The 21,490-nt window shown below is 42.3% G+C and overlaps 1 protein-coding gene across 4 annotated transcripts in view; it reads right to left on the bottom strand.

Moving 5' to 3' along the window:
• The window catches only part of NELL1 (neural EGFL like 1), a 753,092-nt gene that overhangs the window by 600,687 nt on the left and 130,915 nt on the right, over positions 1-21,490 (bottom strand). For all 4 annotated transcript variants that reach the window (XM_023646175.2, XM_023646174.2, XM_070273436.1 and 1 more), the window contains exon 5: positions 1,317-1,413. In XM_023646175.2, coding sequence (XP_023501943.1) covers positions 1,317-1,413 — 97 coding nt within the window. The remainder of the gene's footprint in view (positions 1-1,316; positions 1,414-21,490) is intronic.

Below are 21,490 nucleotides of genomic sequence, written 5' to 3'. Positions count from 1 at the left end.
CTGTCATGTTCACTGCAGCATTACTCACAATAGTCAAGATATGGAAAGCACCTAAGTGTCTGTCAACAGAAGAACGGATAAAGAAGATGTGGTGGATATATATACACAACAGTTTATTCTTCAGTCATAAGGAAGAAAAACATCCTGCCATTTGAGATAACATGAATGGAGCTTGAGGGCACCATGTGTAGTGAAATAAGTCAGACAGAGAAAGACAGATACTGTTTGATATCACTTACATCTGGAATCTAAAAAAGCCAAACGCATAGAGACAGAGACTAGAATGGTGGTTACCAGGAGATTGGGGTGGGGGGGTTTGGGGGAAAATGGGAGCTGTTGATCAAAGGGTACAAACTTGCAGTTACAATACAAATAAGTCCTAGAGATCTAACGCAAAGCATGGTGATTATAACTGTAATACTGTATTGTATACGTGAAAGTTACTAAGAGTAGATCTTAAATCTTACCACACAAAAGAAATGTAATTACATGACATGTTGGAGATGTCAGTAACGCCATGGTGGCCATCATTTTGCAACATATAAGTGTATCCCATCAACACACTATACACCTTAAACTTACACAATGTTTTATGTTAATTACATCTCAATAAAGTTGGAATAAATCAATGGAAAAGGAATAAACTTGAATGTCTGAATTGCCGGCGCTGGCAAACATCCTGCTGGTTTTCACTTCCCTCCACATATTCGGCCTCCAGGGATCTCCCTTCTGTAAGTGCAATGACGAATCTTGAAAGATTTTTGTTCTGTTTTATCCAGCATTTATAGGCATTTTCAAGCAGGAGGATTTTTTTAAATATCTACTCTACCATATTGCCAGAAGCAAAAGTCTGCCATTCTATTGAAGAACAAGACTATCTTAAAATTTCATGATGTGTTTATCCTCTCCATTCGTTTTACCACTGTATCTCCATCTTTCTATGAAGTACAATAATGCAGTTATTGCAGTACCCTCTTTATAGACAAGAAAACCAAAGCTCATCGAAGTTGAGATTGGTTTCCTATTGCCTATCTAGATATCCACCCCAAACGGACTTAACATATATCCTGAGAATGGAAACCAACATGAAGATTATCTGTAGTCTCCCAGAATTAAGTTAATGAGAAACATTTTGAGGATCATTTACATTCTGTATCATCCATACCCGGCAGTAGAGTGAACTGTGCGACCCAGGCACGTAACTCTCTGCCTAGTCTCAAAGCGCCTACTCCATAGAATTATTGTGACAATTAAATGATTTAATTCACGTCAACCACATAGAAGAGCATGTGGCAAAAGCAGAAAGTAGCACTTACTTTGAATAAGCCGTGCTTTTGGTTTCGCTGACCCAGCCACAAATTGCTTCCTGGGGGGAGGTTGGTCTCAGGAGTGTCTATCACACGTTCATAAATCCTGTAGGGGCAAAGAACACAGTTACTAATGGAGAAGCTCAAAGCAGAACCGAAAGTTACACACGCTGTTTGAAGTACTCATGGTGTTAGCTGCTGGTACAGAGAGATGGAGCCAATATGGAGCACAGTTTAAGTGACAGCTAACTTGAATGTAGAGATCTCTTTCTTGACAAGACTTGGACACATTATCTGGGCCCTTCTTGGCTTTCTGTCTTCATCCTTTTGGCAGGAGAAAGAGGAAGAGGGTAACATTTTTGAGTGTCGACTCTAAGCAATGAACTTGATACAAACTCTGTGAGTACAGTGGTTTTATCCACATGACAGGTGAGAAGCTGAGGTTCAGCGAATACAAATGGCTCAACCAGGTGAAGACAGTCAGGGAGCGGCAGCGTTGGGGTAAGAATCCCCATCTGCCTGGCTCCAAAGCCCAGGCACCTCCCTTTGCCCTCTACTACTCCCTGGCTTTGGTTTATTTAGCTGCTACTCATTTCTACAGCAACCTGCTCTCACCCTTTAAACAAGTGAGTAGCAGCTGCGCAGATGATCACGTGCTTAGACTGTAACATCCAGTAACTGAAGCCATCATCCAATGAACAAATATGCATTGAGCACTTTTTATGCCCTGAGCTCCAGGCAAGGCACTAGAAGACAGAGCAATAAACCAGACACACACAGTCTGCCCTCCTGGAGCAAGAGGAAGATAAAATTCTGCACATGAAGAAAATCTTCATATAATACATAAGGACATAAACTAACACAGAGGATGCAACAGCCCCAGGATCTTTGAAGGGGCCTACAGAAGCTACTGAACAACTGAATCGTCTCAATTGTTCTGCCCTCCCAAGCCCCAGTTAGCCACAAATCTTGCTGCGCTGTCGTTATCAATAGTCCCTGCAACCCCAGATGATCACAGGCCCGCCTATCACCCTTGGCAAGCACCTCCCGGCACCTGAGTGCTGAGAAGGGAAAGGAAGAGCTAGCCTGAGATTTGAACTTGTCTTAAGACGCCCAGAAGATGCTGAGAGGGATAAGATATAGGGACCATCTGTGAATTTCAATTCCTCATGATGGCCCTGTCCATTGCTTGCCTTCCTCAGTGCTTGCTCAGAGCGGCTGCGGGAGGAGTCATTCCCAGGTGGGTCCAGAGGTCTAACGACTAATCAGTCCTCTCTGCTGGGATGGAGCTGACTGCCTCCTGCCAGAGGGTGATGGATTCCTCCAGTGGCTCTCAGGAGGAAAGTGTGGAAGAACCGAAAGATTGTTCAGTGGTGTCAAGGCAAGTGAATGATTGCAAGGCTGTTGCAGTTGGGAGCTGTCATGCTGCAGTCTTAGATCTTAGCCACATCGTCCATTACTCTCCTATTCTCCACCGGAAACATGCTGTTTCCTAACAATACGTGCAAGGTATTCAACTGACAAAGCTTTAAATACATCAGGTCCTTCTCTACTAATTATCTTTCCATTATAAATGGAAGCTCAAAATGTTAGCAAGGAAAAATAAGTCTCCTTAAAAAAGACAGGCTGTGTTTCCTCCACAGGAATTCAACCTTTTTTGTATGTTAGAATGAACCAGTTTAGATGAAACAATTTGTCAAAACTGCTTTAACATGAGAATATCCTATATACTACCTTAAAAAAAAAGTTTTCTAAAAGTGAAAACCTAGAAACAAGTCCAATTTACAACAAAAGAGAAATGCATATGTTATAGTAGATCAGCTGGACAGAATTTACTATAGTCATTAGGAGTGATAAATATGCAGGTTATAAAATATGGGAAAGTGTATACAAAATAACTTTGCATTCCACTTTCCTCCAGTGAAAGTTATTTATGAACTGTGGAGATAACGATGCAAAAATTATGTTCGATGTTGGCGAATTTCAGAGGAGGCCAGAGAGAAACGGAAATCACTGTATTTAAGTGAAGAGGCAGAAGCATAATTTTCTATGAGGCTGTTTTACTAATAAATCGAAAGTGTCAAACTGTTTATCTTAACCTTCATTTTAAAACATTTGCATCTGTCAGGAGAGAGGCCTTCAATTCAAACACTTTCTTTTTGGTTTTCAATATGCTAGAAAGTGAGCAATCGAGCAGAATAGGCTCCTAATCGATATATATTAAGTGCATGAAGGAAGGAAGGAATAATCAAAAAGATCAACTTCCTATCCTGCCTCATCTTCCACAAGCATAACAACTCCTTGTCCCTTAGAAGTAGTTGAGGAAGCCAACAGCTGAGGCCGCTAGCAGCTGAAGCAGGACAGTGACCCCAGCACCCTTGTCAAAGGGGTGTGCTGGTTTCCAGGGTCACACAGTCCCCCGTCAGGATCCCCTCCTGATGCCAGAGAAAGTTTGCTGGCTGCCGCCTTCCTGGTAGCCCTGCCAATTCACTCCACCAGGCAGTCCTCACTCGAGAATTCCACGCAGCAGGCAGAACCAGCAAACTGGAAACAGACACGGCAAAAAGAAGAGAGCTTAAAAACACAGTATTAAAAAATAAAAACCCACACAGAGGAAATTTTATCATGAGGAAATATGAGGCAATTTAAGGGACATTCTACAAAATAACTGCCTGTGCTCTTCCAAATGTCAATGTCATGAAAAATAGACAGACTGAGGAACAGTTGGAGAGTAAAGGAGACCAAAAGGACGTAAAAATTAAATGCAAAACAGGATCCTGGATTGCACCTTGGGGCAGGAAAAAAAAATCCCATAAAGGACATTAGAGGGAAAATTGGTGAGATTTGATAGGAACTGTAGATTACATAATAGCATTGTATTGACATTCAACTTCCTGATTTTGAGAATTGGGTGGCGTGTATTTAAGGAAATGTCTTGTTCTTAGGAAATATGCACTGAAATATTTAGGAGTAGAGGGTCACGATGTTTGCAACATATTCTCAGAGGGTTCAAAATAACAATGTGTGTATCTAAGTACAACATACATATGTAAACACACACATCATTATCTAGAGACCAAGAAAGCAGAGTCTGGGTGAAGAGTATGATTGGTTTTTGTACCATTCTTAAAACTTTTCTGTAAGATTAAAATTATTTTAAAATAAAAATTCTCAAAAATAGAGTAAAAAAGTAACAAGGCCTATAATGTATGTAAACTAAAAATACACACATGCAAAACAATTTACATCTATTGGGCAAGGATATATACAAATTTAAATTCACATAAAGTATGACAGTATTTTCCTAAGGGAATGAGAATGGTGAAGGGGAAAAAAAGGGAATGAATGAAACAAGAAAGGAGTATTGCACAAACTAATGCTGATAACATATCATAAGCTAAGAATTAGAATTGTCACATCCCTACTGGTACCCTGTATAGGGGGAGTTATTCCACCAACATGCCAGACAAATATAATCAGGATCTTGGCCAAATGGCTCCTGATCCCTGAGGTACAGCTCCCTTGGTGGACTGGCTCATGGAAATAGATAGGCAGGGCACAGTGATCTGTCACAAAATCTAGCATCAAGTCAAGGGAAATGTAAAGTCAGAGCTAAGACAGCAAGCCCCTTGCTTTCCAGTGTCGTAAGGAAATGGAAGATTCTGATAGTCCGGTATTCTGGTTAGTGAGATTTCCTTCACTTCAACAAATATCTGACTGCCTACAATGTGTGTGACACCGTGCTGGCTATGGGGATACACATATGGGGGCAAAATTAACATGTCCAAGTCCTTGCCCTCTGGTTAAATGCTTGAGAGAGACAAATACATGCACACCCCTTATCATTCAGTGCAATAAATGCCATGCTCTACGGAAGCAGGGAGGAAAGAAAACAGAATTCTATCTGGCAAAGTCAGAGAAGACTTTCCACAGAAGGGGACAGTAGAGCTGAGTTTTGAATGAGGAATCAAGTGGAGCTGACATGCAGACGTAACAGCCAGCACTTACACAGTACTTAATGTGTGTCAAGCATTGTACCGAGGGCTTTCCATAAATTAATTCACTTAATCCGCAAAACACCATCATCACATAGGTGTTCCTGGCTCAGCAAGGTTAAATAACTTGTGCATGGTTAAGGACCTTGTAAATGGTAGTGCTAGGATTTGAACCCAGACCTCAAAATTTGTACTACTCATTCAAATAAATTAAAATCCCCAACTTGATTTACTCAACAGGAAGGAAAAAGGGAAACAAGTCCACGTTCCTAAGCACATGGCCAAGACTGGTTAGTTCTGCTGGGACCCACTCTCTCTTCCTGCTGGGCTCCCAGCCACACCACATTTCCAGCCTCCCTCACAGCTGGGTGTGGCCATGGAACACGAGTAGAAGGGATGGGCACCACTTCTCGGCCTGCCCCTTCCCCTAAATACTCTCCCTCAAGCATCTTTCACATTCTTTCACCCTCTCTTTTAGATGACTAGAGAAGACATCTGAGGGCTACAAGGTGGGCAGAGCCACAAGATAGAGGATCCTGGATCCCTAAATGATGACATGGAAGGCCACCTGACAACTAGACTCACCCAGCTGGACTCTACATAAGCAAGAAATAAATAAACTTCTATGCCAACCCACAGAGATAGAGAGGATTTTTTCTCTTTGTGGCTAATATTATTTACCCTCACAAATATACCTCAGTGAAAAATAGAAAAGCAGCTACTTATTTTCATGCCCACAAAACCAAGAGGTATCAGAGATAGTGCGGTATAGCAGAGACAACATGAATTTGGGGTAAAATAGGTTTGGGAGCATATTCCAGTTCTGCATTCTACAAGCTGGATCGCCTTAATCAAGTTACTTAATTTCTCTGTAACTCAGCTTCCTTACTTAAAAAACGAGGACATTACTCTGACTGTATGGGTTGTGGTGAAATATGTTTAATGCCTTTGGCACATGCCTTGGCTGCTATTCTGTAAAACTCAGGCATCTGAGAAGGCAGAGCTACACAGGTCACATGACCCATTCTAGCCCACTGGCTGTGTTTTCCAGCAAATGAATCCACTGAGACTGGGTTCTCAGTCTTAGATGCCCACTTGTGCTTTGGGATACAGTTTAAAGAAGGACATGACTGTCACATGGAGTGTATTCAATGGTATGAGATTTCAACATTAAAATGCAAGAATGCAGCATCTATCTTGTCATAAGTTTCCACAACTTTGAATATTTAAAAGTCCTAAGTTTCTTTTTACCTTCTACAAATTTAAAGCTAGAACAAGTAAATATGTAACAGGAAAATAACAAAGGAATTAACAGCATTAATTCCTGTTGTCATTTAATCTAATGTGATAGAGCAAGCTGATGATCTATTTAGATAATAAACTTTGTTAAAAACAATACTTGGACAAGTACATTTTCTATGACAACCTAAAATTCCAGAATTTTTATTATTTTAGTTTTAAAGTATCATTCATCAGCTTCTTTTAATTCTTTAGAGCCATAAGTCACAAACTTTTCTACATAAATTACTCAAGATACTAAGCAAACATCTTATTTAATATCTTATACATCCTTCCAAAATATATAATTCTTTGACATATACAAAAGTTTGATTTTTGTGAAAGTTCATCATAATCTCACTTAAGACTAGAGAAGCGCTCAGAAAAGGAAGAAGAGAAAAAACTATCATTTAGCAGATTGTATGTTTGGACACAATCATTAAACCAAAACAAAGAACATTGCTTTTAATGAGTAAAAGACAACAGGACACTATTGCTAACACTTCCACCCAATCCAGTACTAGGCACTTTCCTAGTCCATTTGGGACCTTAACTGGATTTAGCCAATCCATAGAAAAGGTTTCTGAGTAAATAAAAATGTCAACAGTGAGTGGAGGTCCCCACTCTCAGTTCTTATTTCCAACTGCCTTTCTATAGCCTTTGTTAATACAGTCTATTTCATATATCCTGCCCTATATGTTGGTTCTTTTATGATCTCCGAGACCCTCCCCACTTGGATGACCCATTTGGACATACTCTCCAGAACTTCAGTGCACGACCCTGTACCCTCGCACTACCCACTGGAGTCTCTAAGATTCTGGTCCTGGCTGCCTTCCCAGACCTCCCTGCCAAGCAAGGAGGAATTGGACCTTCCTGGCACCCCTGGGCCCAGCACATTCACCCTCAAGTTGTGCCTGGGCTCCCTGACTGCTACTACCACCGATCATCTGTCGAGTGGGGAGGAAATGCTGCCCTCCCGGCAGCATCCCTGCACCTGCTCAGTTGTCTCCTGCACTGAGACCTTCCCTCACCATTCTAGATAAAGCAGCTCCTGGCTGCTCATCACTTAGCTCATTTTACCCCTATCAAAGCAAATGATGCTCCAAAATTATCTTGGCTCCTTGCTGACTGTCTCCTCCCACCAGAAGCAAGCACTGAAAGTAGGGATCTTGTCTGCCTTTTTTGTCTCAGTATCTCTAGCATCTAGAAGAATGTCTTGTCAAAGTATGTGCCTACTCCATATATTTATTGAATGAATGAATGAACGCTCCCTGATACTACCTTCAGAATGGGAGGGCTACAGACAGTTACACAAGCCCTAAAGTACTACAACAAAGATTTGTGTGTGTGTGTGTGTGTGTGTGTGTGTGTGTGTGTGTGATTGGTCCTGAGCTAAAATCTGTTACCAATCTTCCTCTTTTTGCTTGAGGAAGATTGTCGCTGAGCTAACATCTGTGTCCATCTTCCTCTATCTTATGTGGGACACCTCCATAGTGTGTCTTGACCAGCGGTGCTGGGTCTGTGCCTGGGATCCAAACCTGAAAACCCCAGGCTGCTGAAAGCAGAGCACAAGAACTTAACCACTACACCACCCGGCTGGCCCCAACAGCAAAGATTTTATGATGAGCAATTCACAAAACAGAATAACACGGATTGAGAAATCAGGTAGTCAAAACTTGACACTTTATGCAGATAATCCTGAGGAAAACACAGTCAGTGAAAATGAGTGAAAGGTGATAATCATTTGCAAGTATCTTGCTCCACTATCCCCTACTCACGAGATTCACACAAGAAGTCCGAGAGAGAAAGAGCAAGATGAACACCTCTCACTGCTTTTCATCCAGAAAAGAGGGATAGAGAGTTTGAATCTGTCAAGCAGACAACCCACTAACAGGAAAGCCCGATAGACATATTTCAGAAAGGGCAAGAGAAATAATCAGCAGCTTGAAAATTAATTAGATCAAGCAAAATTCTTCTGATAAGTGTACGATTTACTGCTTAAGTTGATGGCATTATAATCAGCCCAAATTTATCACATCCCCATAGGCTATCTGACACAAATAATGCATTTACTCTACAACCATCTAAAATCTACCCTTTCTTTTGGCTGAAGAAAACCCAGTTCCCACTTAGTCACGTTTCTAGGCCTGGCGCTCAGACGAGGTAGTGCCTATTAAGTTGCACTGGGAGAATTATGGGAATTTTGCATGCCATTAGTATCTGTGAGTGTTATAAAGTGTATCTCATTTCTAATACAATACCATGCAAAATTAAACATCCAATCAAACATGAAAACTGCTTGAGAGGAATGAACAATGCGAAGAGTAGCTGACACGCTCCCTGTGAAAGTCGGTCACCGGATCGAGGGCTCCCATTAGGAATTTTCTTTACAAGGTAAAACTTCTCTTTATTCATGACTTTGGCTAAGAACACCCTCCCTGGCAAGTGTCCTGTCTGCTTAAAAGACCAGTCAATATTCTATGAAGAATTCCATTTTCTGTTAACAGACAAAGCCCTCAGAGCTCGACACACAGCAATGCGGTGGTTCAACACCACCACTTATGAAGGAATATTGGATTTTTATTTACCTGGATGAAGAAAGGCCTCTGAAGAGACTCCACAGTACCTTTCCCAATTATATAGAAGAATGAATTTCCAATGTAAACCATGTGAATCGACATGTATTATGCTGCTGTTCAATAAGACAATATGAAGCCCAAATGAGATGCTAAATGAAGAGGTTTATCTTGGGCTTTGCCTAGAATTGAAGAAAAGCGCTCACACTCCCTGAAGAGGAACGTCGCAATGACCTTCGTTTGCTAGATAGAGCCTCGTTTTCAATGTCTTTTAGCTGGCGCCAGTGAATATCAAGGTGCTCCTTTAAGAAAGTTCCCTCCACAGAACACAAGGCAATTCCCATGCTATTTCCCCTCACTAACATGGGGTGGGGGGGGGTGACCTTACACAAGAGGCCAAGGCCCTCTTTCGGCCTTATGCTAAAAGAGGCATAATGCAATCCTCCTTCTCCAGGCCTCACAGGGCAAAGGTAAGAACAATGAATTTCTTGAGCTCCACTAGAAAAACCGAAGACATCTTTGGTGTCATCAGCATTCTTCTTGGCCCTGACAATTGTTGAGCCTTCATTCTGTAGGTCGTGGCAATCTACAAAATAGTTCCCCGAAGCTTACTCACTGTGACAGGAGTGTTTGCCGACTGAGCACACTGAATGGCTACGTGTTGAATTTCCATGTCAGGTTGCCTGGCTATAGTGAATTATTTGCTAACATGGAATACATATCACACAGGGCTTGTACCAGAAAGACATGAAAGCAATGCCCCAAAGAGGAACTCCACTATCTCCTCCTACCAATCTGTTGAACAAAACCAGATAAAACTCTACAAATGACAAGATTAAACAATGCACCTCCGGCACTGTACCAGAGAAAGCAGACTACAATCAGGGAGAAGGATGAATACGGGTATGCCCCAACAGGTAAAAATGGAATTCTAAGCTAAATCTATGCAAAGCTCTGGAGGGAGGGTGGTGGCAGGGCTCAGCTGATTTCCAAACTGTTCCTTAGCAGCTGGCTGCAGAGTTAATACAAACGAACACAAAAAAGAGGAGGCAAAGTGGAAATGCACTGGGAAGGTGACGCCTTTGTTGTGGTAAGTGAGAGGGCAGCAGTGGTCAAAAGAGACTAGCAAATGCTGCTGGACAGACTTTGCCAGAGCAGGGCGTGGACACCTTCCAAAGAGAGGAGGGGTATTCCCAGAGAAGATCAAGTCCTCCCGGGACCTGCTTCATCCACCTAGAAAACACTTGTCAGACTCAGGCTTTTTCCTGCCTAGCAATTAAGTTTTACTATCTCCTTTTTCTCTCCTCATCTGGATGTCTACACCAAGGGTACTTTCCCTTCTTAACCATATTTTATGCCCTTGATCTCTCTGTCTCTCTCTCACTACTTCTTACCAACCCTTACTCTCTGCCTAAAGTTCATGATTCAGATATTATGCCAAGATGATGCTAACTGTGGATCTAGGTCAAATAACCGGCTCATATAAGTCCGTCCTATTTAGCATTTTTACTTATGATTTAGCAGTATAATAGCAGATGTGCTTATTTAATCAGTAGGAAAATATGAAGTTGGTGTGATTGTTTCAATCACAACAGATTTAGGATAATATTATCAGGATTAAAAGAGACATTAATAGTCAGGAATTAGGGCCAAAGCATGTAAGTTGGTATTTAACATGGAAAAGTGAAAGGCCCCATGCTTAGGGACTTTGCTTCTCCAAGACAGAAGATGAGATCTAAGGCTTCACAGAACTACATATTGAAAAGGAATACTTAGCTGGTTTGGTCAACAGTGAGCTAAGATAAGACTGTCAAAAAGGATGCTGTGATCTTAAACTGTACCATGAGAAGAAGATAATTATCTCATTCTAATCTGAGTCAATCAGCCCAGAGATAATCACATGTTGTAGTTGTAGGAATTTTCAGATGATGAACAGACACGCTTTAGAAAGAACCAAACAAGATTGTGAGGGCCTTGTGAGCCGAATCAAGTGATGAGTCGTTGAAGAAACAGAGGATGTTCAGCCTGAAGAAGTAAAGATTAAGGGATGGCAGGATAAAGTCTTCAAACATTTGGAGAACAATCATGTGGAAGAGGGACTGGACTTGCTCCACGTGCTAAAAGAGGTAAAATGTATACCAACAGGTATAAGTTACAAGGAGGCATTTCAGCTCAAGACAGGAAGAATTTTCCAGCAGTCGAAAACACAGAGGAAAGGGACAGCTTGGGGGCACTGAACTTCCAGTTTCTGAAGGTTGTCCCAGTAGATGATGCAGGACCACTTGGCAAGGACAGTAAACCTCAAACTCAGAGAGACAGACACTGCCTCAAACTATCAGAGCTCCCTTTGCATGAGCACCTACTACATGCCAGAACTTTATGTACTTTCTAATCCTTAAAATAACCCTAAAGGCAGGCATTCCCATTCTCAATTGACAGATGTTCAGAGGTTAAATGACTTGCCTGATACCATTCAGCAAATGGTGAAGCCTAAATTCAAATCCAGATGTAAACTTCTGCCATGCCATATTGTCTTATAATCCTCTACCGACTCTGCTCTTAAAAAGTCAAATATTCACCCAGTGGGTTACATAAACAGTGTGAAACAAGGAAAGATCACTGGAGTAGAGTCAGAAAACCTCCATGTGTGTCTTACCTTTACTGTTTACACTTTGTGACTTGAGGCAAGTTAACGAACCTCTCTGGGCCCTCAGTTTCTTCACTCATAAACTTTTAATAATTATACCTACTGCACAGACTTTTGATGAACATAAAACAGATAATCTACATAAAAGTAGTTTGTAAATTCTAAAATGCTTCTTTAAAGCGGAACATTATTAATGTTGATAGGTAAGATCAACGTTCCTATCTTTATGGAACAATCTAAAAGATATTTTATTTTGAAATATTTTCAGGAAGAAATATCAGAAACTTCATCTAAGCCACCTGGCTCAACTGGTTAGAGAACAGCGCCCAGTGTCAGCTTTCCAATTTCTATGAAAGAGGAGCTTAGGGGCAGCAATCTGACAGGAAAGAAAGGAGAGAACGTGCCTCCTAAATCACTCCCTAAGTGTTGCCATGATGGCAAATTGAAGCCATAGTCATTGGTCTCATTTTTTCCAGGAGTTCAGACAAAATGCGCTGCTCACAGGGTTCAGTTACACCCCAGGCTAGCTGCCTCGAAAGTATTAGCTGATACTCATGAGTGGGTGATAATTCAGTGTAATACCATTTTAATATTCATCTAGATGAAGATTTAAATGATAGGATAAATCAAAAGCCTACTGCTCATATAGAGTACACATCGGTAACCAGGGCTCTCAGGGTTGGAAAGGACATTGAAGGTCTTCTGATCCAACCTCCATCTGCTACTTGTTATATTAATACACAAACATCCAAAAGCCATCTGTCATGCACAGAGTGTATGTGACATCCTCATGTAACATTCTAAAGGTTCCCAGATCAAATGGGCATCCCCAAAGGCCTGATGATTGACCATTTCCAAACAACTCACGTGAAATATATCAGAGTCTATCAGCCATGATGAGGAACGAGGAGAATCTTCTTCTTTCTATGAAATCCTGGTAAGCCACAGACCACCTGCACCCAAAACATTGGCATCCCCAAGATTCAGGCAGGGATCCATGTTCTTTGACCCTTTTGCCTTTTCAGGACCTTGGACAGCACCAATAAGGACCCTTGGCAGTTCCCAAACCTGGCTAGATATTAGGATAGCCTGGTAAACTTTTCAAAAACACAGATGTCTAGGGACCAGCCCAGAAGCATAGTGGCTAAGCTCACGTGCTCTGCTTTGGCAGCCCAGAGTTCACTGATTCAGATCCCTGGCAGAGAGCTACACACAACCCATACTGGGGCAGGCATCCCACATATAAAATAGAGGAAGATAGGCACAGATGTCAGCTCGTGGCCAATCTTCCTCAGCCAAAAAAGGAAAGAGAGAGAGAAAAATATACATGTCTAGGCCCCTCATAAAACCAGACTTTCAGGTTCCAGCCTGGCCCCACTGCAGAAATGAATCTCTCATAGAGGCCTTATTTGGCATTGTTTGTCCATAACCAACAAAGTCAGGCTTGACTGGTAGCTCCTGCCCCAGCTCACTCCACTACAGCTAAGCCAGCCTACGACCCTAGGACAAGAGCAGCTGGGACTCTGCTTCGGGCATCTCCAAGCAGAGAGAGGAGCACAGGGGAAGCTCCTGTAGGGGGCCGTTTGTCGAGGTTTTTCTGTTTGAATTATAAAGACAGGGAAACAGTGCAAATAAACTCCTTCAGCCTCCCACCTTTTTGTGGTGCATATAAAGAAGCAAAAGAGTTCTCTAGACCACACGCCCTTAATAGTCATGTGGATGATGGATGGATCAATGGATGGATGGATGGACGGATAACAAATATAGTCAGGAACTTGAAAATTTATTTTGCCAAGAATATCATTGCATCCCTGATCTCTTGGAGCCTGCACTGTAGTGTGATGAACACCAGTAGAAAAAAACTAAATGATTTTATAATTTAATTTCAAATAGTGGCAAATGCTACGAAGACATAAATTAAGGTGAGCTGGACAGCTCCATCTGCCTCCTCCCGATGAACTCCTGGCCCCTCGTTGCCTTGCTCTAGTGCCAAAGGAGACTGACAGGTTCCCTCCTTTTGGCTCCAGTTGGTTTTCAGCCAATGGGATTGCCGGCAAGGGATTGAGGTTGGGGCTCAAACTAACTAGTACGTAAAGGACTTAGTCTGGCCCTTGGCACACAATGCATGCTGAACAATGGTAGGTGTTCTATTAAGAACAAAAATAGTGAAGAAGGTCCTTGACTATTAACTGCTGCTTTCATGTTTCTCTCTCTCAGCTGCTGTCTATAGTCTTCCCAATATTAACGTGTCAATACCAACTGGATGGGTTTTAATAATGTTTACAGGGAGGACAACTCGTGTGCCTTGACTTCCACTTTGTAGCCAGTCCACTGAATTATTCATTTAGTTTGGGGCTATTTTAAAAAGTAATCATGACCTTCTTGAGAGAAATTTTTATTTTTTCATGCTCTCAGTCCTGTCAGACTTTAGAAGTTCCCTATCACAGAAGAAGAGCAAAGCAATTTAGATAAAATTTCCTGTTCTGAAGGCAGGCTTTTGTTATTAAATGTGAGGCATTCAATAGTAACTGCCAGCTGTTTAATCAAAAAGTTATTGTTCATTGCGGAGGGAAAATTGGAGCTTGGAAAACAATGAGGCTACAACTCCAAGCTCAGAAAGCCTCTGATGAAGCTTCAAATCCTCTTCAAACTCCACCTGATCATTTAAACTATAATGGCCCATTTCTGATAAGGCATTTCATGGATGATAATAAGAAAATCACCGAGACGGCTGCTATCTCCTGTTCATCTCTTTAATTATCCCCTCTCCTGGTGACCCCTTCATGCTCAGATTACAGGGTATAAATTAAAGACGATTTCCAGAGACGTCTCAAATAAGCCTCCTATTAAGGACACACAGGCAACTCTAATTCTAAAACCAAAATTAATGATAAAAGAAAAATTAAGAAGGTTAAGGCATTATAAGAAGGCAGAAATTTTGCATACTAGTAAGAAAAGGTGATTTTGAAAAAAACTAATGGGAAAAGAATAGAGCCAAGAGTCAGAAGGCCTCTCTTCTACATTCCGGGCCTCACCACTGGACTTGGGATGTGGCCTTGGATTTCACTTCACCTTTCTGGGATCATTTTCTCACCTTGTACATAAAGAAAATGATGCCTGCTTTTCTTAATTATTTTGCCAGAGCTCAATGAGATACGCTAAATACTGACGTGAAATGGCATAAGCAAAGTGGTGTTGAGCTACCTGAATACTTGTCAGTTTTCCAGATCCTCCCTGGGGCCCAGCTACATCCCTTTCCTTATCTTTAGTCCAGTGGATAATCTAGTAAGCTTCTTATAATCTTGCCTTTTCTGATCAAGTTATTCAAGTTGATTTCTGTTACTTATAACCTAAGTGTCTTAAGCAACACAAAAGTCTGTAGGAAGATACACTGAAAGCTGAACAATTGTACACCTAAATGAAGAGCTGCATTAAGTCTTGGGACATCTGGGGCCGGCCTGGTGGCTCAGCATTTCAGTTCACACGTTCCACTTCTTTGCGGCCCGGGGTTTGCCAGTTCGGATCCCAGGTGCGGACATGGCACCACTTGGCAAAAGCCGTGCTGTGGTAGGCGTCCCACGTATAAAGTAGAGGAAGATGTGCATGGATGTCAGCTCAGGGCCAGTCTTCCTCAGCAAAAAGAGGAGCATTGGCAGTAGTTAGCTCAGGGCTAATCTTCCTGGAAAAAAAAAAAAAGTCTTGGGACATCCACTTGCCAGTGCATATGAGGATTAAAAAAAGTCTGATCTTCTCACCACATCTTGATGCCTACCTCACCCACATCCTGTGATGTAATCAGCAGTTTATGAATTCGTGGACAACTTGAAAGCAGAAACAAGTTCCTATTTTGCCATGGCAACCCCAGTACCTAGACCAGTGCCTGGCACAGAATATGTGCTCAAGAATAGTGGTTTTCATCTCATTTTTGCCCTTGTGTCAGTCCAATCAGTTCCTGGATGCAGCCACCTCTGATTGTGTGATGATTACCCAATGCATAGACTAGCTTGGCTTCCCCTGTTTCTTAAATGGATTAGTTGACCACCTATACTGCCAAGACTAAGTTGACAGAAAGACTGAAATGCAAATTTTCAATTGAAAGAGGATGCTTTGGAATATTCAAGTAAACATTTCCACACATAAATGAAAATTTGTATGCATATTCCCCAGTCTCTTTAACCTCCCTCGCATCTTTTTGTATAGATCTCATAAACAGATTTCATTAACAACTCTCAGTCAACACACAACTGGGCATTTCTGGGCACTTAATACTAATACTCAAGAAATATCAATTAACTGAATGAATGAATGAACAAATGAATTACTTGATGAAACCTAAGGCCTTAGGAGTCTCTCCACTTCACTTTACAGATAGTCCAGCCACGCTGAACTATTTGGAAGTCCTGGAAGTTTCACACACTTTCTTCCATCCTTTGCACATTCGGGTCACTTGGTTCAAGACACCTTCCTAGCACTTACCTGGCTGTATAATACACCAATGCTCAACTCAGCTGTCCACTGGGAAGCTTCTCTCATATTACCTTTCCTTAAGTTTTATTGAAAAAGCTCCTTTCGTCTTGCTATATATGTTGCTGTCAAAAGGTCTGATGCCAACCTGAATTTCTTTCCTTTATAAGTGATACGATCTCTTTGCCTCATAGTCATGAGAATATTTTTTTCTTTTATTTAAAATTTAATAGTCTTACTAGGATGTATCTAAGAATTGACTTGATAGGTCAACTTTCCCAGATTTATGATGGGCCCACTCAATATGTAGATCTGGACTTTATTTTCTTGCATTGTAATTTTTTAAATCGTTTTATTGAGATACAACTCACAATTTATCCATTTAAAGTATATACTTCAGTGGTTTTTGGTATATTACACTATTTTTGTAATTGTAGCAAAATATATAACAGAAAATTTGCCACTTTAACCATTTTTTAGTGTACAATTTGGTTGCATTAATTACATTCACAGTGTCACGGAACCATCACCACTATATATATCCAAGATTATATCTATCACCCCAAACAATATCTGTAACCTTAAGCAATAACTCATTCTCCCATCCCTCAAGCCCCTGTTAACCTCTAATCTACTTTCTGTCTCTATGAATTTTACTATTCTAGACATTTCATGTGAGTGGAATCATATCATATTTGTTCTGGGTTTCCCACCTCTAACTTCCCTCTGACTTCTGAGACCTAAGCAGGTTAGCCCTCTCTGACCCCACCTCCTCATGGTCAAGATGGAAATGAAGATGCTTTAGAAACAGCTGCTCCCACACCTCACAGGGTTGTTCAGAATGTTAAATGAGATGCTATATGTGGACTCCCAATGCACAGTGGATGCCTGATAAACATTCATTCCTTTCCTATCTTCCACGCTCCCTCTATTTCCCTCTTTTTACCTAAAGTATATATGAGTGAGAATGAAATAACTCTCTCTTTCACAATGTAGATACTAAAGAATCAAACGATCCTTCACCTTTTCCTTTCTCTCTCTTCTGGACCCCTTGGGACTCTAACTCTAACACTCAACCAAATCAGTCAGCCAAGCAGCTAATGGGTATTTGAGAACCTTCTCTGTACGCAAAGCCGTGTGCATACACTGGGGTAAAAGGCACACAAGAGACACGACATTCTTTCCTCTCAGTGAAATACCCTTATAGTGTGAGCAGAAAAAATGAAAATCAGAAGGAAAGTTATCCTCCCACATGCTCACGATACTCTCTAATCCACAATCACTGTGTATCTTCAAGCCTGGCTCTAAGCACATAATCATAGTTTGAGGGCCCCCAGAGACCATTAAGTTCAAACTCCTCATTTTGCATGATGCCCAGAGAAAAGTTCTTGCCAAAGGTCACAAAGTTGAGGAGCAGAGTGAGAGCTAGAAGCCGAGTCTTTCCATGCACTGGCTAGGATTCACTAAATTTTATTCTGTAGTGTTTTCCTCCTACTACCGCCATTACTACTATTACTACTAGTAATAATAATTAACTAATATTTGCCAAGTGCTTACTATGTGTCAGACATAAACCTATATGCTTTCCACATATTATTTCAATTCTTTTTTAAACAAATGAGAAAACTGTGGCCCAACTAACTTAGGCAACAGGAAACCACTGGGAAATGGAGGAGCTGGACACGAACACAGCAGTCTGGCTCCAATCTCAAGACCTATTCAAACCACTGTTCATTCTCCCTTCCTCACTTCCATCGGAAGTCAATTATCCCATATTCAAATCCTTTAACAGTTGACCTGTGTGTTTGCTTCTGCCAGGGCCCCGAGCATTTCACGTCTTGGAATTGTGGGTTTATGCCCGTCCCTTCAATGTTGTGGAAAGAATAATAGACATCAGTTCCTTAAAGACCCAGAATTCTCTCTCATGCCTAACACAGCCACTTAAGCATAGCATTCCTTCCCTCATTTGTTAATTAACTCATTCATCACTTCAACAAATGTTCAAACAAGTATCCACTCTGTGCCAGACATTTGACCAGGTGTGGGGGACACAGCATTAAAACAAGTCCAAGCTGCTGACACTCTTTACTGGAGGTAAGGGGTACAGGTCAGGGAGAATGAGACATATCATGGAATTGTAAACAGGTAAATGACCAAGATAATGTCACATAGTGAAAGTCCTTCAGAGACAACAAAAGTGGATGAGAGGTTTGACCTGATAAAGAGTGATCAGCTCGAGTCAGCACCACCTCCCTCTCGAGCTCAGGCACAAGGCCTTCCAAAGCAATTTCCAATATAAATACCACGGCCATGTCTTTTTAGTAACCAGTCAGATCATCACGGACACAAATAACAGGATTTACTCTTGCCGATACTGTACTCTGAATAGCAAAACACAAAAGCCAAGGGACTGGCCTTTTCATCTATGTCTCTCAGCACCATTTTGACAATTTCCTCTTTTCTGATCACATAATTATATTTTCCAAAGGCCTTACCAGAGAATCCATCTTAGCAGGAGCTAATGTCATCACTAAATAATTTGTCTGTAATTGGAGGGGATCTCATCTATAGTCCACAGGAGTTGGACGTGTGGACTGAGGTGAATGGGGGAGGAGGTCCTGGGGCTCGGCTTTGAAGAATAATCTGTTCAGTCCCGGCCTGCTGTCAGATACGCTTCTCATTAACTGTGCTGGAGAAGCAGGGGAGGATGCAGAGCCCTCTCTGGAGACCCACGAGCTCCATCCTCAAAGCTTTCTGCTTTCCCCAAGCCCCTGGCATATCCAGGTGATAACAACCCCTCCCTGTGCCCAGCACCTTATAGTTTACATGACATTTTCACACTCTTCATTTCTTCCTAGGGAGGTAGACAGAAGCAAGGATTAGTGCCACCCCCCTTTTACTGCTGAGAAGCCCAGGATTCAAAGAGGTTAAGAAACTTGCCCAAGGACACACAGCTAGGAAGCGGTGAAGCTAGAGAGGGATCTGTGGTTTCTGACTTTGAACCTGTAATAGTCAGGGTCCTGGTGGGGAACAGTGTACTGAGATTTGATAATCTGAAAAGAGAATAATAAATTAAAGGGATTATTTACAGAAGTATGGGCAGGGAATAGATAAAGCACAAGGAATGGTAGGCCACCACGAAGTTTGTGAAAAGGGAATCAGGGAGCTGTCTCCTTCCTGAGCATAAAAGGGCAGGGAACCCCAAAAGGGCTGCCTGACAGGGCCTGTGCTTTCAGTCGAGGGGCACAGCCAGCCCAAAGTGCCCCCACAGACAAGGGACTAGGGGAATAGGTACCCTCTCCTCCCTCCCTCCAACCTCCTGCCTGTTCCTCCTGATGAAATTCAAGAGGACTGTGCACGGCAAAGGACCCCGATGCAGTATATGCATGTCATCCTGCTAGGACACAGAGCAGAACAGAGGCAAAAAAATGCTTCTGGAGAAGCAAATGGAAGATACCCAGTCCAGATCCCAAGGCTTTCTCCACCATCCCACTCTTTTTTTTTTTTTTTTTTTTTTTTTTTTTTTAAAGATTTTATTTTTTTCCTTTTTCTCCCCAAAGTCCCCCGGTACATAGTTGTGTATTCTTCGTTGTGGGTTCCTCTAGTTGTGGCATGTGGGACGCTGCCTCAGCGTGGTCTGATGAGCAGTGCCATGTCCGCGCCCAGGATTCGAACCGACGAAACACTGGGCCACCTGCAGCGGAGCGCGCGAACTTAACCACTCGGCCACGGGGCCAGCCCCCTCTCCACCATCCCACTCTTTTGAGAGAAGACTGGAGCCAATACTTAAGCACAGTTCCTTTTGAAGGAGGTGACATTTTGGTTAACCCCAGTGATCACTCTTCTGAGAGATGTTGGGTTACCCTTTTCATGGGGCACTTAGGGTGAGCTTTAGGGTAAGGCTCAGTCACATAATTTGTACGTTGAAAAGATTCATGGATACTATAAAGGTTGTATCCATTTTCTTTTGGACTGAAATCTGGATTCCATATTTTAGAATCCCTCTGAGTGAAGCCTTAACCTGATCTGCAGATGTTGATTCCACTGCCACCCGGCTCTACCCTCAAGAAGGTACGCAGCATCCCCACAAGCTGGGGTCCCAACTTCCAGCCTAAGTACAGCAGAAAAATAAAAAGATCAAGGTATGGCAAGGTGTCAACCTCAGGGAGTCATCAGAAAAGCCAAGGGCTGGGTCTCCCCTGAGAGCAGGAACGGGCTGCCCTGCTAGCGGGGACACCATGGGGTGAGGCTAGCAACAGAGCCACAAAGCTCTGAGGTCAGTAAACAGAGAAGGAATCCAAACAAGTTCCCAAACTGATCAGGTAAAGAAACAGCCATCAAAAGCCAGGGGTCAGGGGGCCAAGAAGGCAAGAGCTGGGAGGACAAAGAGGCGAGAGTGAGCAGGACGGCAGGCCTGGGAACAGCTGCGATCACCTTTACACAGAAGGGGCAGCTGTGCTCAAAGGAGCTGTGAGAGGGCAGAGGCCAGGTTTCCCAAAGCAAAGGCCTAACAAGAACTTCCCCTGCCAACAGGGTTGATGGACTCTGGATGGATGGTTGATGAAGCCAGGCTGGCCTCTCAGACTCACTCCTGATCTTTCCTCTGATCAAGTCCTTGAAGATTCCCTGAGGGCAGGAACGCCCATGTACATAAATGACTCCTGATGAATCAGATACTGGTGTCATCACCTTGGATTCATCCTCCTGATCACTTCTGCTCTACCCAGATGTGACAGAAGAATCATCAGTATCAAATTCAGCATCATAGCGATGTATAGTGAACCCTGACCAGACACGGTGCTAAACTATTGATATGCTCTGTTGTGTCGACACTTGAGAGCCTACCCCAGAGCTATTTCCCCTTCCCCTTTGCTTAAAGTGCCTCAGTTCTGCTGGGGGAACAATGTGCCAGGATAGTATAAGGAAGGGTTGTTGATTTGTGACAATTGTAGCCACCTCTGTCCCATTTGCCAAGGGAAAGTACCTAGAGACAATGCTGGGGGTGACAGAGTAGAGAGATGTAAAGGATGCATCGGTCCCAGATGACATCTGAGCACCACCTCCTCTCAGGCCCTGCCTCATCTAAACGTCTTGTTTAAGTGAATGTTACATGTATATCCTCACCATATAAGTCACTGTTATTTGCACTAGGAGTGTTCTATTTAATGTATGTGCATTGTCACATTTAATCCTAGCAATCCCATGGGGGAGGCACTATTATTA

The sequence above is a fragment of the Equus caballus genome, chromosome 7 (assembly GCF_041296265.1).
Source record: "Equus caballus isolate H_3958 breed thoroughbred chromosome 7, TB-T2T, whole genome shotgun sequence".
NCBI lineage: Eukaryota > Metazoa > Chordata > Mammalia > Perissodactyla > Equidae > Equus > Equus caballus.
The sequence above is the reverse complement of the archived record's forward strand: the minus strand, read 5'-3'. Positions and strand labels throughout refer to the sequence as shown.